Raw genomic sequence first — 21,808 nt, 5'->3', positions numbered from 1 at the left:
GCGGAGGTCTATAAAGTCCTCATATTTGACAATGAAATCATACCTAGAGTACTAGATCAGAGTGAGCTTGATCACTAAGAGATACTATGTCATCTCGGATAATTCAGCAGTCCAGGTGATTACAAAAGCAGGATATATTCCTTTATAAGACAAGCCAGGTGATAGGATGACTCTTTATATATCTTCCAAGCATCTATTCCCAGTGATGATTTCACAGACAAGCCTTACCCACACCGAAAGCCTGCAACGCAGCAGATATTCCAAGAACAACGGCAGTATCCTTGATACCATGCTTAGCATACCAGACAGAGCTAGCCCAGAGCAAGATATTTGCAATTCCAGCCATGGCTTTGTTCAATGGGTCCTGGAGGAGACTGGGGTCACGCGCCCATTGCCAGTGAAGAAGACCTGTTGTATTATAGTTAGACTTGACTAGAAGGAATAGAGGTATGAGCTTACCCGTCAATAGGAAGAAACCACTTCCCTGTGGAAACCGAATAGGATACAGTCAGTATAAAGCAAAACAGACATAATTAATAACACAAGACACTCTGGGCCTAGATTCAACCCACCTGGTACCATCCTAGAGTCCCACAAGTCCATGAATTGGTTCCTGCGATTGCTTTGAATCTTGGGTCGGCTGTCCATTGTTTGCCCTTGATCTGCGTAACAATCAATATGGTTATTCAGGGGTTCTGAGGTTTGGGAGTGTTACCGTGTGACCAATGGAAAGCAACACAAAGGTTGCGGCTGATGCCTGTAGGAGTGAGGGAGCCATTTTCAAAGTTGGTATGTAATTGTTGTAGGATGGAATGTTTGAGGGTTGTCAGTTGGGGTGTACTGATTGCGGAGTATATAATGTCTGGGATGTGCCTCGGCTCAACTGTGTGAAGATGCGGGTGATAGTCATCGGTCGATGGGTGGGGATGTATATCGTAGCTATAGATTTTGTTTTATTTATTTTACATCATTCGATCTTTCTCTTAACCATGAAGAATTGATATCTAGAATATAAAAATAGGGGGTAGAGAGATAGAAGCGGGGGGACACCACCCCCAAAAGACCCCCTGGGCAAGGACCTCAACTTATACCTAGGTATATAAGGATGCTGGAAAAAGGCTCGAGGAAAGGAAATTGAGGATAGTTAGGATCGTGTCTAACCTTCCCACTAAGAGGCATCTACGTATCAAGAATTATGTACCATTTGACGGATTGAAGAGTATATTATCACTACCTAAGTCGGGAATAGCATTACGAAAAACTCCAAACCCAGCGTAATCCATGCACATATCCAAACACAACATGACACTGACATCAACTTTGACATGGAAGACACAGGGAAATCCAGGTTGAGAAAATTCTCCTTGATGTCAGACCATTTTTGACACGCCAAACTCCTTCGGCTGTTCAAAAAAGAGGGGGGGGAAAACGATGAACTTTACAGCTCAGTCCAGGTATGAATAAAGTAGGCTAGAACGGAAAGGGGTCGCCCGGGTGATATGACTCCGGGGTGTAAATAAAGGGGGTAAATAGAACAAAAGGAAAATAATAATGGGGCATAGAAAACACCAACGTCGGCGGCTGTTGGTATGATGATCATGAGGACATGAAGGTTTGACCCTCATAGGGAGGATGGGATAATCAGGACGTATCAACAAAGTGGAGAAAGGAAGGAAAGGGATAATAGCCAGTTCACGTGGCGGTCTCGGCCATATCGTACAAGAACCACACCCAACGTATATCACCGTGGTCCGGCATTATTCAAGTTCACTTCAACCGGAGCCGGGGGCACCGAGTTGGACGATGCAACGTGCGCCCGCAGAGCGGCAACTTCAGTGCGCAAACCTGTCAACTCATCGTGCATTGTCCGCACGTACGCCCAAAGCTTATCGATTTGGCTGGCGTCATTGGAATTGGCATCCTGTCCATCGAACCCCTTGAGATGAGATAGGCTGTGGGTACTGGAGTGGCTATGCGAAGGAGTGTGTTTGGTTGCAGCTTGCATACCAAATCGAGCATCTGGGGAAGTCATACCCGGCGGTGGAGGCAGCTGGGGTGCCCCTGGCTGCGGCAGGGGCAAGCCTAGTGTAGGTGGTGCGTGATTCGAGGATTGATTCGCTCGCCCGAAAGAAGACTGCGGGTGGGGCAAGGATTGTCCCATACCGGGAGAGTGTGCGCGATGTGGCGGTGCACTATCATGTTGGGATGAAAGAGCGTTCGGGGACAGCGGTTTAGGGCTGTCACTTATATTGTTGGAAGGGAAGATAGACGAGCTCGAGGTGAGTCCCGCAGGCGGGAAAGTCATGTGTGTAGACTGGGAAGCTGATGCTGATACACTCGATCCACCATGATTGGCTGGGGGTGGGAAAAGGTGGCTGGGACGACCGGCGGCAATTGGCGGGTAGGTGTTTGACTGGCGTGAGTGAATTGAATCAGATCGCGCGACTGTATCTGCCTCGTGCTTGCGGATGCTCGGCATGGTCATTCGTCGCTCGTCTTCTTCGTCCATGCGCTCAGGCTCTGCTGTGTACATCAACCCATCCATGTCGTCGGCTCCCCCGGTCGTACCATCGCCATATTCGTCGTCTCCTGCAAAGCTTCCCATGCTCGCACGTCGACCCGCGCAGCCTCCCTGTCCTTTATTGTGTCGAGCTAGCGCATCACCTCGGGCGAAACGACGTCCACATTTAGGACAGATATGTGGTCGCTCGCCGGTGTGCAGCTTTGTGTGACGCTTCAAATCGTGTAGTCTTCGGAAACGTGACTGGCAGGTTTGACAAACGAAAGGCTTTTCCTGACTGTGGGTAAGCAGATGACTCTTGAGATTATGTTGCCGCGTAAATTCTGTCGCGCAGTATGGGCAGCGGTGTTTCTTCGCTGATGGAGAGCGCGGGCTGCCTCGATTGTAGCCTGCATTTGGTAGGCTCAATCCACGACGCGGGTCATTAATATTACCCGTAGGCATTGGGTATGAGAATGCTTTGCCATCATGGTCGATCTCGGAGTCATCGCGCGACCGTCGATCACCATCCTGAGAATTGGATTCCTCAATGGGACCAGGGCTAGCTACAGTGGAGGTATGCATTAGTGAGTTGTGGTGATGATCGTTCGATCCGTAAGGGTCCGATGGTGATTCGGTCGCGTGAGAGTCGATTTGCATATGCTCCGGGGATGCATGGACTGAAGGTTCATGAATGGGGGCACCTGGCGACTTTTCGCTAGCACCCAAAGCCTCCCGAGCCACCTGTGAAGTGTTTCGTTCAGCATCCTTTTCATGCTCCGGCCGATCCGCCGGTACTGATGTTGGACTTGTCATCGGAGGAAGCTGATCTCTCGATCGCGAGACGTGTAGGCCGGCGCTGGCAATGGAGCTCAGGCTCTCCGGTTTGGAGGATTTAAATAAAGAGAGGGGTTCAGAGCTTGTGATAGAGTTTCCGGATAGTGAGTTGGAGGCGGCGATGGGCTCGTTATTCGACATCAACGTCGCCATGGAGAAGAAAGGTTTCGTGCCAGCCTCAAAGGGTGGACGAGTAAATGCGACAGCTACTTTGGATGCCATGTTAGAATCATGTAAGGGGGATTGAGGGGAAAGGAAGTTGACTAACTTTCATCCACCAGGATATATCCAAGATGTCAAGCAGACGAGGTTGGGGGGAAAGAGAGCGAAGACCAGGGCGTGTGTGGGGCGTTTCTCACGAGTGTGGCGCAAGCTGACGAGTGAATTCAGCTTTGAACCTGTCAAGATCCACCTAAATGATCCCAGGGGCTTAATCCTTTCCAGCGATCAGGGAATGAGTGGATGAGATTCAATGGCCTGAAGTTTGGAGGAACAAAATGAGAGGGGAAATATGAGTGGTGAAGACAAGAGAAGTGGATGGTAATGAATTAGTTTACCATTGACAACGATTTACCGTCTATGATTCGACGGGTGAAGAAACAAAACACGCAAAGAGAGTGAACTTGAGAAACCGGGCAGGGGATATGTTTGGTGGAGACTGGAGTGGTCGAGGCTCTGAAATGAACCCTGAGGCAGATAAAGTACTAGGTACTTGATATTATACTATACTTACTATGTAAATAACAAGTAGATAGTACCTTGTTAAAATTGAGGCTGTGTAGACCGCTAACACACTTGTGGCTGGCTCGTGGGGCACTTCCTGCGGCTGACCTCTTCAAGAGTACACGTTGCCTTACAATTCTTTACATTTCTTACATTTGATCTACATCTTGATGAGGCTGAACATGAGATCATGTCTCTTTAAACAGGTATTTCTTTGGTATGTACAATCGGGAGTGATGTCACCCGACCTACGCACAATATATTGTATAGAATACATTTTAATTCAATTGTGTAGAATTCCGAGCCTTTTGAATATCTGTAGATCAAGTGGATAGATGTTTCAAATATTGTATTGAGGGCTTTATACGCGTATTCTTCACCATGCGATGGATACCAACTTCGTACATACATGCAGAGGTAATAATGTATTTGGCCACCCACTGGTATCAATTAATTACATTACTAACATTCATGGCAAAGAGTGCATTGGTAATACAAGGCGCAATACATTTGCTGCGCCATGTTTCAAAGCATTTGACTTAAAACGGTCCACGAGGATCGACATCTATGCGAAGCCCTATAGATCAATACCTAGTTACTATGTATTCCGTATGTTCAAAGGTTTATAGATCTATATATCTAACACATACCGTTTCTTCTAACCTACAGTAATTGAAAGGTCAAACTAATTACCTACACATTTAAGAAATCAATCCTCGTGGAAGGTTGTTTAACCTTGGAACCCCCCAGGCTTACTCCACTCCCAAAAATAGCCTGTGGCTGAGACTCATCATTCTATGTTGTATATATTAGGATGCCTTCCTGAAACGCGAACCTCCTTAAGTCTTGCATATGATTTGGAATGTGTTGGTCCACATGCTTGATATGATAGATATTCCACGGTAGCATCGAGACTGTCCAGCGTTGACTATGTCACAATCTCAATCAGGTCTCTCCTATAAAACAGGTATGAATGACCATCTCTTTCTTTATTCCAATCATCCTACACATTGTGTTTCCCTTTCGGGATAGATGTTCATCATGCAGTTGCCACCCTAAAGGCCCTGCTTGCTCCATTGTACAACGATATGTTTCCGGAAATTGATCTGATCATCAACACTCTTTGATCGATTCCCAACCCCTAAAGGCAGGGTTAACTGTACGATATTAAAGATACTACTCTAGTCGTACTGCTGTAGATTTGGAAAATACCTTGATCGATACTATAGTTAAGTGCATCCTCATGTCTTGCTAGTATATGCGTACGCCAAAGCTATGTAATTGGCCACTGTCCTAGATCATTCATGCCTATCTAGCCTCCGCAAGAACTATGGTAGTTTGCGCCCGAAGTTCGTATACTACAGGCATTAACGCTTGTAAAATTTCTCCTGATGCTACGCACATAGTGGGTCAAGTTGAAAAGCATGCACTCGGTGCCAAAAGAGACGACATGAGTGTTACGAAAATTAACATCAGAGCAATGCACGATGCTAAGAATTGTCGGCCTTTTATAGCCTTACGTAGTCTTTTCAGTGGTCCTTTTTTTTAATATTGTCTCCCTCTTCTTAATTTTATAGGCAGGTAGACGGCCGAAAAGGGCGGTACATAGAGAATAGGTGTGGCACTAGTGTATTCGGTCTATAGTGTAGAGAAAGGATCCCCAGGGGGTCTCCATTTTTATATATCTAGATAATCCTCGAGATTTTATGTTAAGATGCCATGTAGCTAGTTCATCTGAAGCCTGTCCACTAATTACACCCATGTTTGCCCACATAGACGAGATGACATGAGCGGAACTTTGAGATTAGAGAGCAGTAATGATTAATGGACATAGATCTGTAATTTGCTATTTCAGTTCTTGCCGAGGTGTCTTATTTGACTCTTTCTGATGAAGGGCGCTGCAGATTGTGAGCTTGGGTTTGCATTCGTTGAATTTATCCGTCAAGAAGGGTTCTTGTCCTAAAATGAGAGTTCTTAGATAATATCATATGGTTTGTTAAAAACTAGCATTCCCGTATAGTCTACCCAGTAAAGATGCACTCTCATTCGTAGGGGTGGGTTTGCGAAAGTCTGTACTAATCTTAGTAAACTATCAAATCCAGAAGGGCCGATTAGGTGCTGTGTCCACGGGTATTATGCGATATAAAGCTGACAAACCAAGATTGTTTGAGACTAGTAGTACTCCGTTCTATGTCTTCCATTGGCCCTAGGTTTAAAGGAATGAAAGAGTGCAGGTGTCACCGAAGTCCGGAAGTACTGTGCCGATATTTCCTGTAATGCGTAAGTGTTATAGTCATCAACATAGTCATCAACATGAAACGATCTATATTTATCAGATAATACCCTGTGGTAAACATGCTGGTGGTATTGCCCAGTCATGATATATGAGGCGCTCCTTCAGTGTCATTTCAAGATACTTTCGGCCATGGCTTCTTCTGGTCAACCAGGTATCATACGTGCAATTCTTCCTTTTGGTGATAGCAGTGAACAAATAAAGTGATGAAGGAGAGACATTAGTAGTTGATTGAGAGCTTGGCGCCTTTCTTGTCGGCGGTTAATGTTTCACTATCGAATCCTATCTAGTAGGTACCCGATATATGGGTGTGGTATGATTACAATGTTCCTTTAGAAAGCTGGTATTTGACGGGGAGAAGCGGAGATATTAAGGCAGGAGAAAGTGAAGAATGAGACCGTGCCTCTTGACTGGACATGGTATGCATATCTGCAGATTGGGTGGCGTTCTTAGCTGGGCGGCTACCAGTCTCAATATTTGCACATGCTGTACTCCGTATACTTAGAAGTATACTTAAGGAAGTACCCTCATGATATCCAATTCTATATTAAGATTGATATCTTAAACAAGAAGGAAAGTGTAAAAGGACTAAAAAAAGAGAGAACTAGAAAAGCTACTCCGTGATGAGTATATGCGTGAGCAAAGAACTATCACAAGTGTGACCAACAAAAGCAAAAATAGCTATGTGCACAGACCTTTCCCCCTCTCCTCCTCAAAATCCACAATTCTCAAAGGATTCAAGGGTGCTTAATCGAGTGATGTGACTGGACCTCGAAATTGAGTTGACCGGGTTCTTTCGTCCAGTCATTCCCATCTTCCCTGTTTTCCCTCGGACCGCTCATCCATCTCACACACTAAAGCGGTTCGGCGTTGTGTTTGGTTGGACGATCGGCAGGTTAGCGCCCGGGTTGGGGTGATAAGAGGTGCATCGTGAGAATGGATGGCCCTTACTCGATCTTACTGGCTCATGACTCCACTGTGACAAGCTTGGCTGATCACTCCCGCCGGCCAGTCACACTCCCCTCTCAACCCCTCGAGGTACAGTGCACTTGCAGCGAGAGGGCTTGACGGCCTTTGCATCTTCCAATCATGTCCCTGGTCGTTGATGCAAAATCCCTCTCGGCGCTTACTTTGGCCCGTCTGAAGTGACGAGAATCAAAAGTCTGCATTTTAGTCCCCCGCCTCTCGGACCATGCCAGCACTCAAACATTATTGATATTCAACGTGCCCAGGCCGGTTCCTGTCACTTTCTGGTTATCTTCATTTTTTTCTCTCTTTTTCGATCACCATCAATTAATATCCGTGTACGCAGGCTTCGCACACGGTATCGGTGGTTTACTGCGAACCTGATATACTTCAGCCGTTGTCACACCGCACTTGTAGCTTTTTGGTATACATTCGACTCGATTCGGGTCGTTTCATTTCCAAAAGCCAGCCTTGTGGCCGTTAAGTTGAGAGCTGGCCTCTTGACCTATTTGTTTGATTTCTTTGCCTATATTGCTCATCAATACAATGGCGGTATCAGACGATAGCCGAGACAACTCTCCCATGACTTACGAGCCCGTTGTTCCGACGGATCTTACCCGTGGCTCTTATCACAGTGCAATGGGCCCTCTACCACAGCAAACCGTGCGAGAGAATCGCAGCGGCTCTGATACGAGCAATGCCTCGCTTAAGAGTCCGCGCACTGCTCGATTCGCCGAGGCGACATCAATTCACTCTCCCATCGATACCACAGAAGCTGGACGATCACCATTCGCCGACCCTCCTAAGACTCAAACAAAGGGAGATGTTGGAGATGTGGGATTCGGCTATGTGGCAGCGAACAATGCCGCCCATCATGCGGATGACCAGGTGCCAATGTCACCTTTCCGACCTGACCTGAAGGTACCACAGACAGCCAAGTCATTGAACCCGCTCAGTCCAACTTTCCGCGAGGAGTATATTCTTGAGAAGCAAGAAAAGAAGGCTGAAGTCGAGAATGCCCGGGACCTAGTAAGAAAGCCGCCCCATGCCAATCATGCAATTTACTAACTATCATTAGAGAATCAAACTCCGCGTTCGAATCGCCAAGGTCTTCCTGCGTTTCGTCAACTTCGGCTGCAGCTTGATCGTACTCTCTCTGATAGCCGTGACATTGACTGTCTTCAATGCAACCAAGCACCTGCCCACTCGTAACAACCTTCCTGCCTGGGCAGAGGGTACCAACCCCTGGGCCCAGTACCTCCTTCTGGCCATGGCCTGCGTTTCCCTAGTCGCCTGCCTATTCGTCTTCTACGCCTACCGAAAGGGCGGCCACGGACGCGCCGAAAAGGCCGCCGTCTACTATACCAGCTTCTCGCTCGCCTTCTTCGGCCTGAACCTGATTATGTGGATCGTCGGCGCAGCAGTCTACCAGCACTCCAAGTCTACAGGAAACAACAAGGACATGTGGGGATGGTCCTGTGCGCGGAACACTCGCGAGCAACTCTACCACAACACCGTCGACTATGCTCTCCTCTGTCGTCTACAAGACTGGGGCCTTGTCTGCGCCATCATTGAAATCGTCATCGAAGTCCTAGTCATCATGATCTACGTCGTAGTATTCTACCGCGTCTGGAGCAAGCGCAAGCTGATGAAGTCCATGGACACCCGCGACAACGCCCGTTCAGATCTATACCTCGCCCAGCTACGTCTGCAATCAGCCCCGAACACCCCCGGCTTCGCAGGCTTCGCTTCCTACCCTCCCAAGTCCCCCTTCTACGCCGCCGGTGCCGTGGACCCCTACTCTTCCGCCGAGAAGGGCATGGCTCAACCACAGACTACCCAGTATGCCTCGCCGCGCTCGCCTACCCGCCCTACCCCATCGTTCCAGCTCCAGCCCCCTCCTATCAAGGTCCAGCAGGCGACCCCACAGTCTGTTCAGGAGGAGTTTGCTCCTCCTGCTCGCTACTCGCCGCCTCCTCAGAGCCAGCGCCAGAGTTCGCCTGTCAACAGGGGTAGTGCTCCTGGTGAGCCCACTTACGACTCCGTGCCGATTCCTGGGGCTTATCAAAGTCCCATGGTGCCGGTGTTCCCGCCCCCTGTACGCAAGTAAATGTTGATGATTGCAAGATTTCTTTTTTCCTTTTGACTTGTGGTGTTTTGGTTCTTCTATCTCCCCTTGTGGGAAATAGAAGTGAAAACGATTAAAAAAACATAAAAAAATGTGGAAAAATCCGAAAAACTACAATTCAGGCCGTCACTTTCGATCGATCTGCTTCAAAATCTGACACTTGTTCTACTTTCTTTTGTTTACCCTCCTCGCTATGGAGTTTAATGTACACCCCTGGGGCACTTGGAGTTTTGGTGTGAGATACAGATACCTATTTGGACTTTGGTACACTGTTGGTGTATTTACTCTTTTTATCTTTGGTTTTGTCCACTGAATATATTGCAATGATACATACATGAACACTTTACTGGCTTTCATCCTAGCACTGTAGTCTATGGAGATCTAGGAAGCGTTTATGCCTACCCTAGTACATAGTACTATTTGTTTACTGCACTAGAAAATATGTGAAATTATTTGAATTCATCAAAGTAAACCGAAGAGGCAAAAAGACCCAAGAGCGCCATTCACTGCGAACAGGAAAAAGCAAAACCACAACGCCGCAAGGATCTACCAAGTCACACCGTCCTGTCCATCGTCACTCGTGACCAACATGCATACTGTAGTGCTTCTACCCGTGTCAACTGTACATGCAAACTAAAAACAATCCAGGCTCTCACATTCCTCCTGCCTCTTCAATGATAGCGTGCGTATCCCTACTTACGAAGATCTCTTCTAGGGTAGCTGCATTAGCGCCCATTTTGCTGAGATCACTCTCAAGCACGAGGCCCTGTTCATTGGCAAGATGCAGTAGACAGATAAATCCGAATGACGTGCTGATATCACGTAGGGTCTCAGCTGGGTAGACTGTCTTGAGGGAGTTCATGATTTGGGTGAACCGTAGCCGGCCAGTATTCTTGACATCGGTAGATTGGTCTGGGCTCTCGGCCTTCGGTGTGGCCGGAACAGGGGCATCCGCTTCACTCTCGGGTTCGGTCGGGGGTTCACTGGACACGGCCCCTGGTTGTGAAGCGGAGGCAAAGTCCACAGCGTCAACTAGGCGCTCGCCCATGCCCTTCCACATCTCCGTTTTGAGGCGTCGAACGTCCACCTTCTTTGCCACACGTGCATATGCCACGTAGTCTGGTCGTGCACGACGACCACCTTGTGTCACTAATTGTGAGCCGTAACCGCCTCCGGGTCGGCCCGGCGTGGCGCCAACCATGTTCAAGAGCGCGCTGAGTCCAGTTGCTCCACCTGCTTCTCCGGCTGATGTGCCTGGTGGCCCGTCTACTGGTGGAGAAAGCATCTCCCGGGCATCTGCAAATGGCAGATTGTCGTCATCATCGAGATCCATACCGTTCGGGAAAGCAAGACCATCGTCATCAGCAAAGAAGTTCGCATCATATGCACCGGCAGCACCTTCTTCGCCGGCAGTTTCTTCTGGCTTGCGATTTGCCCAAAACGCCTCGTCCATGTCTCCATTACCAGCCGTCATATCCTGACGACGGCGTTTGCCCAAAATCTTCTTTGAGCCCATCTTTGCTTTTGGCTTGAGGAACAGCGTAAGTAGATTGCGGGAGTTGAAATGCTTGTCGTCGGGAAGAAGATTACGACCCTTGGTCTTCCACTGTGTCTTGGGTAATGAGACGGCGGAGTTGGAGCTGGCAGGAGTGTAGATTAATTCTGCAATAGCAGGGTCCAGAGGGGCAGCGAAATCAATCTCAAAGGGCTCTTTCTCTTTGCGCAGCTTAGGTGCCGACGTAGCGGGTGTTGCATGTTCTTTGATCCTTCGAATCTTCCAGTGTTCTGGGCCAGCCCAGTTCTTTTGTAGCGCGTTGTCGAAGTAGCTTAGGATGTTTTCGTGGTCGTGACTATTACTTTGATGAGACATTGAGATGGCATATGCGTCTTCATCCCCATCCTCGCCTTCGCCATCATTATCTCCATCGTGGGTAGCTCGGTGAACATTCAACATCGGTTCCAAGGCGGCTTCCCGAGCCCACACCTCTCCTCCGTCACCAAACCCGGTGTCCCCACTGAGATCAAATCCGGCTAGGGTAGCATCATCGTCATCAAACCCGACAGCGTTGTCATCGTCGAGCATGATACCAGATGGGTCATCAGGGGCTCGTCCATCTTCATCCATCTTGTCGTGGCGCCATTCCTCTGGCGCTTTGAGGAGAGGAAGATCCAACGACCCGCTGGGATCACCCAGATCGAGGTTCTTGAGCGATGGACAAATATCTTGTTCATCCAGACGATCCAAATCAGGGAAAAACTGGCTCGCTAGTGAGCCAAGATCGATCTCTGTGTTATCTTCGAAGATATCGCTTGCGGGTTTCTGGGTTGGCTTTGTTTGGTCCTCGGTCTGCTGGTCAGGCTCCGCAGAATCCTGACGGTCATCTTCCGCGGTTTTCGCACTATCGTCCACAGCATCATCACTACTGTCAAACACAATTCTTCCATGGGCATCGATAGCTAGGTGGTTTAGAAGCAATCCTTTGGCGCCTCCTTCATCAAAGTCTGCCGATGCTTTCTTGAATAACGGGTCCACGGCGAACTCTAGCTCGAACTTCTTCAGTTGCAACGCCGAAAATGACGGGGCGAGGGTGGCCTCATGGGAACGTGTCTATACCCCATCGAGTTAGTCAAATCCTGTATCTCCAACACCGTATAGTCCATACCTTTTTTCGCGACTTGCGAGGTTGGCCATCTTCACCTTCCTCATCCTCATCGCCATCTTCTACCTCCTCCCCGCGCCCTCTCTTATCGCGACTATCAGCCAGTCCACTAAGCAGTTTTCCAGTCTCCGTTGCGACACTGTCCACTCGGCTGGTGTAGATTTTAACACAACCGTCAAGGGTGCAACTGGCCTTTTGGAAGTTCACACTATCTCCTTCCTTCAGCAATGACATGTCGTGAAAGTAGTCGATCAGCGCAAAGTTCCAGGAGTTATTCGCATTGATTTTGTTATCGGTTGCCATCTTCATCCACTCCTCAAAATTAGCCAAGATAGGCACGCGCTTCATCGGCGTCACTGCGCGGCCATTGACATCACTAGTGCGACCGCGATGATTCGAAGGTCGAGGGGTTGCGGGACTGTCGCTCCCTTCACGATCGTAGGTGTATCGACGGGGTGGCATAGGCGTTTTAACTGCGGCTTTAATCTCACTCATTTGGCGATCATGACGAGCCTGACGAGCCTCCATACGGGCTGCCTTCTCACCCTCATCGTCGTTGAGGGGGATCCTGATTTAATTAGTTGAATGTCGTAAGCAGCAAATATCTCAGTACGTACTTGACCGGAGAGTTTTTGTGCGGGGTCGAGTTGCCGTTAGAACGGCGGTGCACTTTGTTTGCGACACGCGGCATGGTTGCGGTTGCCCCCGATAGGGGAGATAACGTTGAAATGGAAGGTTTGATGGAGGGGAGGGGTTGATATCGATGAAGCAAAACAAATGGGGAAGTCAACAAACATACGGCGGTCCAAATAGACCAGTGACGCGATACCTATCACGTAATCATGAATTGATGCCTGGAATATCAGGTATCCTGCTCGTACCAAGTTAGGCTTTCCTTTGGTCCGTTCTTTTGAACTTCAATAGCCAATCCTCCCAATTTTTGATTCCAACTCTTGCTACTAGACTATCTTTTATCTTTTATTACATTTATTCAATCTGCGATCGATCCATCGAAACACCCAGTTTCCCTGAGATCAGTGCAACAACGATCGGCGGCGGACGTGCATTGGCCCACTCCCGAGGTCCGCCACAGCCACAGCCCCGGAGCTCCGCCCAGCTGACATCACCGCGCTCCTCACCGCACTCACGCTGGCATATACAAACCAACACCTGTTAGAGACGCTTGAAATATATGTTCTAAAAGCATTGAGTCTTCAATGTTGATCTTGTTGGTATAGGTTGGAATACAGCACCTTAAGTGTTCGGCCCATGATGCCGCCATACTTCTCGTCATGATGAACCAGCTGCCGTCCTTCCTGCAGCCTGCCGTCCGCAAACCCCGATATTCAATTCGACCATTTTATACCTCACTGTTAGTGTTTGCACTTATTGCAACAGCGAAGTTCCTCTTCACTGGTACTACAAACGAACACGCGCAGGTTGCGCAACCGGGTACAGGGCCATATGGGCACCTGTTCAAACGAGAGGGCGAACTTGAGGTATCTTTTCTTTCCCAAATCCTATCCTGTGAGATGGCACCGAAGGCTAAATAATGTTCTGTCACATGATGATACAGTGCCGCTTGGTCCGCAACGTGAAAGATCAATGTGCCTACGTCCGCGCCAACTGCCCCGATCACGAAGATGGCCTAATCTCGTACCTTCAATTTTACTATTGCGGTCTGGCCGACGCGAAACCGGTAGCATTCATTATATTGATACTCTGGCTATCACTGCTCTTCAGTACCATCGGTATTGCGGCAAGCGATTTCCTATGTATTGATCTAAGTACATTGGCCAGCATTCTAGGATTGAGCGAGAGCCTCACAGGCGTGACATTTCTTGCATTTGGCAATGGAAGCCCTGACGTATTTTCCACTTTCGCCGCCATGCGGTCGAATAGTGGGAGCTTGGCGATTGGTGAGTTGATCGGCGCGGCGACTTTCATCACCTCGGTTGTCGCGGGCTCTATGGCTTTGGTTCGGCCATTCAAGGTCGCGCGAAGGAGTTTTGTCCGAGATGTGGGCTACTTTGTAGTTGCCGTCGTTTTCAGCATGTTTATGTTGGCCGATGGGAAACTCCATGTATGGGAGTCAGCTGCGATGGTATGCTTGTACGCCTTCTATGTTGTAATGGTGGTGACCTGGCACTGGTATCTGGTACGACAACGCCGAAAGAATGAGAGAGACCTTGCAGCGCGAGCTCACTTCCATATACCGGAGAACCAAGAGCTGGAGATCGAAGAGGCCGCTGAGGACGATGATCCTGGTGTAGCGTCAGAGTCACGAAGTCTTCTTCGCGGTGCCTCAACTGAAGATTTTGATCTTCTGGAGCGCGCAGAGGTTGTTCCTCTGTGGAAAAAGGAAGATGATGAGGACGATGAAACGCGCAACCGGTACTTGGCTGAAATCCGTGATAACATGCACGTTTATCGGCCAGTGAAATCGAGGCGTAACACGATGAACCCCATTCGACCGAGTCTTGTTGGTGCATTGGAGTTTCAATCGGTTCTTCACTCACTGCAGAAATCAAGAAGCAGCCGTCGCAATCCGACAATAAGCCTGAACAGCTATTCGGACGACGGTGACTCCGATTTCGACAGGCGCTCGGTGGCATCGCACCCTCGCGTCAGTCGACCATCTGCTACTAATGACCGCTTATCGCCGTCCAGTGCAGCAGGTTCCTCTCGCGTTCGAGCTGTGTCGGCGAACGATGCCGTTGGGTTAAAATTTGACTCCAGTGTCTTGGAGCCCTCGCCAAAACAAGGCCCACTGCTCACAGTGAGCAGACCTTCTCTTGAGGATACTTCGGGACAAGAAGCCTTGGACTCACGCCAGCTCCCTCGAATTGACACCGGGATGGCACTAGACGTGTCTTCTGCGAATCGGTCGCCGAGTCTGAGTCCAGGTACCACAAGTCCTCAAACTCCCGACCGGCTCGCTCCATCGGACGCTTTTAACCCCCCTCATTACCACCACGGAGCTACGAATGAACGGCCCTCGATGTCAGTATCTCCCAGGGGCACCGCAACCCGGGCTCATTCAGGCTTCGGGCTAGAAAGTCCTTCAGTGCCCTTCCCATCGTATACTGATATACCATCCATGCCATCCTCACGACCACCTAGCATTCGACTTCCAAATTCAGTTAGCCCGTTAGAACGGTTACAAATTCACGAAGGATATGATGATTTCGCTCATGTAGGCCTCCCTTTCCGCAAATACCTGAGGAATTGGTGGCCTGACTCGATCCCCCCTCCCCAGCAGATTGGTTGCACGCTATTCCCGACCTTGGCAGGCTGGAAGTCTAAAAATGTCTGGGAACGCCTGCTCGGTATTGTAGCAGCTCCCAGTGTGCTGCTTCTTACCATAACGGTTCCAGTCGTTGAGCCGGAGGCAGCAGGGTCTGTGGAACCGGACCCCATACCCTCGGTGATCATTGAGGACGTCAACGATGAAGGGAATCCCTCCCCGAGAGTTAGACTTCCAGCCGATAGTCCAGTGATTGTGGCTCAGACACATGAGTATGCCGGATCAGTTTCCAACTTGCCGCCAACGCACCCCCATCGAAAGTCCTCGTATGAACAAACCGGTCGCCCGCGATGGGACTCGGAACTCCCCGCAGTGCCAGCGCCAGGTTCTTCTTCTATGGATCCTGCACCAGCAAAGGACTGGAATCGCTGGCTGATTTCCATCCAGCTTTTCACAGGTCCCTTTTTTGCCGTGCTCATCGCCTGGACGACCATGGACGAAGATCGTGAGCTGAGCAACCTCGTTCTTCCCTCTCTCGTCTCCTTATTATTCTCCTGCGTCTGTCTCACTGTCCTGATAATAAGCACCCGTCGTCAAAAAAACCACCGACGCCCCGGTGCAGATATCTCCCTTCCGCTCCTCCCCGACGAATCCCAACCCAACAAAGGCACTCTTCCACCGCCATGGCGGCCGTTCCTCTCCCTGCTTGGCTTCTTCGTGGCCATAGCGTGGATTGCGACGATCGCCACAGAAGTAGTCTCCCTCCTCAAGACCATGGGTGTCATCCTCAACATCTCCGATTCCCTACTCGGATTGACCATTTTCGCCGTCGGGAACTCGCTCGGCGATCTGGTCGCTGACATCACAGTCGCTCGACTCGGGTATCCGGTCATGGCTCTGAGTGCCTGTTTCGGTGGTCCCATGCTCAATATCCTCCTCGGTATTGGGCTTGGTGGTATGTATATGACCATCAATGGCGGGAGCCGGAGAAACAACGAGGCGCTACAGGATGTCACCCCTGTGCAAGTCCCCTATGAGATCGTCATCTCTAAGGTGCTTGTTATCAGTGGCGCGACACTTTTGATTATCTTGGCTGGGCTCTTAATTGTTGTTCCTCTGAACAATTGGAGAATGGATCGCAGGATTGGCTGGGGTCTTATCGCTGTTTGGTGTATCAGTACCCTGGGTAATGTGATTGCGGAGGTTATCTTGTGAATTGGAGTATTGAACACACGATACCCAGGAATGACTATTGGTTTATGTTTTCTTTTGGTTTGATTTGGTTGTCGGTGTCGGTTAGGCATGGTGTTTTTCTTTTCTGCGTTCCTGTTTTCAGTGTACAGATATCCACATGCTGATAGTACAGTCTTTCTGCATGTAAAGTAATTGTGGAAGGACTATGATATACGAAATGCATTCTCATTCAATTCTGAGCTTCCATATACAAGACCTTTACATTTGGGTGCTCTGTGATTAGGCTAGAAGCTAAATCTCTACTGGTATTCTATATACAGCTTAAGAGTCAGCAAATCTATCTTACCCAATATCTTGCAAATTTCCAACTGCGCTGAAGGCGTTGACAACATCATAGAAGACATGCCTCGCAATACACCCAGCACTCAAGGGCTGCCATTTGAAATTCTAGGTAGATTAGTATCTACTGAATAAACTCCCAGAAATGACATCTTTTTCATGCTATGAACTATTCAAATGATGAAGCCCTCAATGCCTCCCATTCCTTGTCCAACATTCTATATTGGATAACATCATACCATTTGCGGTCATACCAATACGCTTCACGACTCCGTCCCTCCTCTACAAATCCAATCTTTCTGTACAACGCACGCAGATCGTCATTGTAAGCAACAACTCGCATTTCAACGCGATGGTAGTCTCCGAAACGAAAAGCCCAATCCAATGCCCAGTTAATGGCTTCCTCTCCATGATATCGATACGGAGCCACTAGTGAGATCGCCAACCGCGTCGATCGATGATGAGACTGAGCTCTAGGATGTCCACTCCAGCCGGTTGGCTTTTGAGGCAACATTATCAACGACCCGACGATGCGTTAATTAACAACTGATTTATAAACTCAAAGAGGCCATATCATCTCTGAAATTTGGATAAGTACATATATTTAGGTCAGACCTTTATTGACTCGCACTAGTTAGGCAGAATAGGGCAAGGTAACCTCGCCACTAAACCAAGCCTTCTCCGAAGTCCTCAGGACCAAATATAAAACTGTCAAAGTCAAAGTTCACATCCTTGAAAATATCATCAAAACAAGCACCCGCAGGCCCATCCGCTATCAAACCACACCCAATACCATCCAGACTGGGGGACTTGCCCGTAATCCTAGCTGCGAGGGTCTCAAATGTCCACACACACTGCTGAACATAGGGACTCAAGTGTTCATGAGCGCGGAGCGCCATCAGCACATCTTTCCAAGATTGAGAAACAGAGTCTGTGAACAGTTCCGATCGAAACATGGCTGCGAGGAAGTTGGAACCCGCGATGTGAAGGTAGTATATTCTGTACCACCACGGCAGGAGTCCGATGGGCTCATCTAGCTCGAGTGACTCGATAACTAATAAAGCCACCTGCTGCGCAGCTTCAATGCACATGCTGGCGCTTTCACGGAGGAGTCGGTGGCTTAGGCTTGGTGATTTGAGCGAGTGGATGTCTGGTTTCATTGAGTAGAAGCGGGCGAGCATGGGTCTGTAGAGAAATATTCGGTGATGGAGGTAGCTACATAGAACAATAAAAATCAATTCAATGTTGGTAATGGAGAGTGATTCTTGGCTTACCGAAGATGAAGTAAATATCGCTCAGCTCGGGATGACCTGTCGGCGATCATTTTGAGGTTCTGCGACTGCCAATCACTGGGAAGACTGTTTTCCCAATTTTGGAGGCATGCATCTAGTTGCAATGCCGCGCTGTGGTACTCGTCTTGCTGAGACAGGAGTGGAGGGCGGAACCTGGCTGCGAGACTAGTTCGTGTCTGTATCTGTGCTAACTGGATTTGATTTCCAATTTCATGGAGTCCCAATCCCCAGTTATTATGCATTGGATTCTGGTCTAAATGCTGGAGGCTACTGGTTGGCGGTGATGGTATTAGCACCAATGCCGATGTTTTACCCAGTGACCAGGAGATACATCTATATGAAGTGAGTCAGTGACGATTATAGAAGAGCGACTCTTCCATAACTTACCGGTCGAGCGCAACACAGCTAGCCCATACTTTCCGTTTCAGGGCTTTGTCTTCACTGGAATCCTTTACTAAAGGTGCCTCGGCGAGGTGGCAGCACATACTCTGCGCAATTCGCATCGCCAATCCCGCTGTCATCCATGTCTTCTGTTGATTATTGGTGCAGTGCAGGTATCTATTCATCAACATCAGGCACTGTACAAGCTCTAGTGACCCTGGCTTCCATAACATAGACTCAGCTGGAAGCAGGGCCCATGCGCGCTGAAAAAACCAGTTTCCTTCTGCGTTTCTCCGGTGCAGTGAGTTTTGTTCATATCTTTGAACTGCCAGGGCAAACACTAGATTGAGTATACCGAGCAAGAGGTCGTAGTCTGCAAAGAGCGACGTTATGGGTGCTGAATATGCTTTTTCGTAATTTTCAAGAAAACGCTGGCGATCTAATACTGGCTCCACAGGGTCAACGTGTCGCCAGTATATGTCAATCAGCTGATCGGCATATACTCGGGGAGGCAATTCGGTCGAAGACAAGAGACAGGATTGAGAATGAAGGTCGAGATCCCCAAAAAGAGGCGCATCTACCAGTGGGACTTGACAGGTGGTAGGGATGAGTCCTGCCCTTGTGTCTATGGCAGCGGCGACCTGTCCGACAAACCGCCCATATGCGGTGTAGTATGCCCGGTCTTGCTCCAGATCAGACTTTGACTCTTGATCTTCGTCGATATAATGAGAAGCAGTTACTGAATTAACCATGGGGGGCGTTGTGGTCACCGATGCTGGCGGAGAGACCATCATTGAACCGGGCTTTTGAGATGATGCTCGTCCACGAGGCTTACGCGCTGTCTGCTTGCCAACGGTACTGGTGGAGTGGCCATAATCACACGTCTGATCTCTTGCCAGACATGCAGAGCATACTTTATGTGCATGTCAGCCTTATGTACAAGCTCTGAGGGTCAATGAAACAATGGAAGTAAGAAATACCCGGGCGAGCGCCATCACATTTAATCTTCCTCAAGCGACATATTTGGCAGGCGTTTGTGACCTTCAGTCTCTGCCTGCGTAAAGAGTTTGATGGCACGTGCTGGTCACTCATAACTTCTTTCATCACTCCTGTAGTAGACAGTTGGGGGGGCGAGTGACCCCATCGATCAGGGCATTCTGCCTGATTGATAATCATAACATAAACCAATCAGATGCCTTTCCGTCTCAACCTGAACGGCCCCATAGCGGAAAGCACTTTCATTCGCTGAAAATTTCCACTTTTTACAGGTCGACCAATGAAAGAGCATCCCGTCTTTGATAGCTTCCGTGGGCAAAACCATTATATAGATCGAAAACAATATTGAAAGTTGCACTCACATTTCTCTCCAAACATGTCTAATATTGAATCGAAAACTCCTGTCAGCGCAGGCGAAGTCGAAAAGAGCCATACCTACGATGGTTCCGGAACCGAGGATGACCCATTCGTGGTGGAGTTCCAAAAAGACGACCCCAGCAATCCGATGAACTGGGGTCAGTTCCGCAAATGGTTCATTGCAGCCATTGCAACTTCTTCAGTCTTCGCCGTGACCTTTACTTCCTCCGCGTACTCGGTGTCAGCAAATGAAGTCTTCCAGGACTTTGATATCAGCACCGAGGTCTTCATTGTCGGGCTTTCCCTCTTTGTGCTAGGGTTTGCGATTGGCCCTGCTGTATGGGGTCCCTTGGTAAGCCATTGATTCTTCTCATCATTTTAACGAAACACAGCTAACCATACTCCTTTTTATAGTAAGTTTTAAGGATGCCATCCTATACACCTACTATACAGAGGCTTATAGCTAACATTGACTCAAGGTCGGAACTATATGGAAGACGGATCCTCTGGATCATCACTCATATCGCCATGGTTGCTTTTCTAGGAGGCTCCGCAGGCAGCCAAAACGTGGCTACCCTCCTCATCCTGAGACTCTTTGCTGGCACATTTGGCGGCTCACCCCTCGTCAACTCCGGCGGAACAATTGCCGATATATTCCCGCCTGCCCAGCGTGGTCTGGCATTGACTATCTACTGCGTTGCACCTTTCCTCGGCCCGATTCTGGGTCCAATCGTGGGCGGCTTTGTGTCTGAAAATATCGGATGGAGATGGGTGCAGGGTGTCTGCGTGATCTTCATTGGTATAATCGGCATTCTGGGTATTGCTTTTATTCCTGAGACATATGGCCCGGTTTTACTTCAACAACGGGCACGTCAGTTGGCCAAGGCCGATGGCAAGGTCTACGTGAGCATTTTGGAAAAGAACCAAGGGAAGAAGAAGCCGTCGGAAGTCTTCAAGCGCGCTTTGTTCCGTCCCTGGATTTTCCTCTTCCTCGAGCCCATCGTCTTGGTAGCATCACTCTACATGGCCATTATCTACGGCACGGTCTACATGTTCATGGGTGCCATGCCCATTGTATATAACGAAGACCGCGGCTGGAGTGAAGGTATCGGCGGACTGTCATTCATGGGAATCGCAGTTGGCATTATCTTTGGACTGATCTACGCAATCTGGGACAACAACAGCCGATACATGAAGCTCTTTGCGGCAAAATCAGCAACGGCCGAGTCCCGCCTGCCACCTGCGATAGTGGGAGGTATTGCCCTCCCAATTGGTATGTTCGCCTTTGCCTGGACAAACTACCCTAGCATCCATTGGTCTGTCAGTATTATCCTGTCTGCGCCGTTTGGATTCGGCTGTGTACTCGTCATCTTGCCAATCATGAACTATTTGATCGACACTTACACCATCTATGCTGCCTCTGTTCTGGCAGCAGCTGCCATCTTCCGCTCGCTTGTGGGCGCTGTTTTCCCCCTGTTCACGACGCAGATGTACCACAATCTGGGTATTCACTGGGCGTCGTCTATTCCGGCATTCATGACTCTCGCTTGCATGCCATTCCCCTTGATTATGTATCGCTATGGCGCAGCGGTCCGAATGAAGTGTAAGTACTCATTTGAAGCGGCAGAGATGATGAGGAAGATGCAAATGCAGCAAACGACTGCTACTGCAGAGAAGGATAAGGACTCGGCGTCTGAGTGAGCCAGAGGAATATCTAAACATTGTTCCGCTAGAGGGGCAAGGGTACAAAGGTTAGAAGCACGAATGCTTGCCAGAGCTTCATTCGTTTCTAGCTTAGGTTTGTATCTCTTGACCACGAAGTACCTAGATAAGTATTGTTATAGATGAATATCATGGGGGTGATACAACCCCTAACTGAGCACAAAATGGGAAGG

The 21,808-nt window shown here is 48.9% G+C and overlaps 7 protein-coding genes across 7 annotated transcripts; 3 read left to right on the top strand and 4 right to left on the bottom strand.

The window, feature by feature from the left end:
* Positions 1-211: 211 nt before the first annotated feature.
* On the bottom strand, positions 212-778 carry PGRI_014700 (uncharacterized protein; the record flags this gene model as incomplete). The annotated part of the gene is made up of 4 exons (XM_040789183.1): positions 212-408; positions 460-484; positions 573-662; positions 716-778. The coding sequence occupies 4 exons, from the start codon at positions 776-778 to the stop codon at positions 212-214; spliced, it is 375 nt and encodes a 124-aa protein (XP_040646136.1).
* A 963-nt stretch (positions 779-1,741) lies between these two features.
* Positions 1,742-3,559, bottom strand: PGRI_014690 (C2H2 zinc finger protein; the record flags this gene model as incomplete). The annotated part of the gene is made up of 1 exon (XM_040789182.1): positions 1,742-3,559. One exon carries the CDS (start codon positions 3,557-3,559, stop codon positions 1,742-1,744), a length of 1,818 nt encoding a protein of 605 aa, XP_040646135.1.
* A 4,306-nt stretch (positions 3,560-7,865) lies between these two features.
* Positions 7,866-9,429, top strand: PGRI_014680 (uncharacterized protein; the record flags this gene model as incomplete). The annotated part of the gene is made up of 2 exons (XM_040789181.1): positions 7,866-8,348; positions 8,398-9,429. 2 exons carry the CDS (start codon positions 7,866-7,868, stop codon positions 9,427-9,429), a joined length of 1,515 nt encoding a protein of 504 aa, XP_040646134.1.
* Positions 9,430-10,099: 670 nt separating this feature from the next.
* PGRI_014670 (condensin subunit BRN1) lies at positions 10,100-12,798 on the bottom strand (the record flags this gene model as incomplete). Its single annotated transcript, XM_040789180.1, has 3 exons — positions 10,100-12,055; positions 12,111-12,675; positions 12,725-12,798. The coding sequence occupies 3 exons, from the start codon at positions 12,796-12,798 to the stop codon at positions 10,100-10,102; spliced, it is 2,595 nt and encodes an 864-aa protein (XP_040646133.1).
* Positions 12,799-13,399: 601 nt separating this feature from the next.
* On the top strand, positions 13,400-16,569 carry PGRI_014660 (sodium/calcium exchanger protein; the record flags this gene model as incomplete). Its single annotated transcript, XM_040789179.1, has 2 exons — positions 13,400-13,606; positions 13,684-16,569. 2 exons carry the CDS (start codon positions 13,400-13,402, stop codon positions 16,567-16,569), a joined length of 3,093 nt encoding a protein of 1,030 aa, XP_040646132.1.
* Positions 16,570-17,552: 983 nt separating this feature from the next.
* On the bottom strand, positions 17,553-19,354 carry PGRI_014650 (putative transcription factor; the record flags this gene model as incomplete). The annotated part of the gene is made up of 3 exons (XM_040789178.1): positions 17,553-18,102; positions 18,162-18,344; positions 18,567-19,354. The coding sequence occupies 3 exons, from the start codon at positions 19,352-19,354 to the stop codon at positions 17,553-17,555; spliced, it is 1,521 nt and encodes a 506-aa protein (XP_040646131.1).
* Positions 19,355-19,932: 578 nt separating this feature from the next.
* Positions 19,933-21,614, top strand: PGRI_014640 (MFS transporter; the record flags this gene model as incomplete). The annotated part of the gene is made up of 2 exons (XM_040789177.1): positions 19,933-20,265; positions 20,367-21,614. 2 exons carry the CDS (start codon positions 19,933-19,935, stop codon positions 21,612-21,614), a joined length of 1,581 nt encoding a protein of 526 aa, XP_040646130.1.
* Between the last annotated feature and the right edge of the window lie 194 nt (positions 21,615-21,808).

Source organism: Penicillium griseofulvum (genome assembly GCF_001561935.1).
Source record: "Penicillium griseofulvum strain PG3 chromosome Unknown contig_80, whole genome shotgun sequence".
Classification (NCBI taxonomy): domain Eukaryota; kingdom Fungi; phylum Ascomycota; class Eurotiomycetes; order Eurotiales; family Aspergillaceae; genus Penicillium; species Penicillium griseofulvum.
This window is presented reverse-complemented; position numbering and strand designations above follow the sequence as displayed.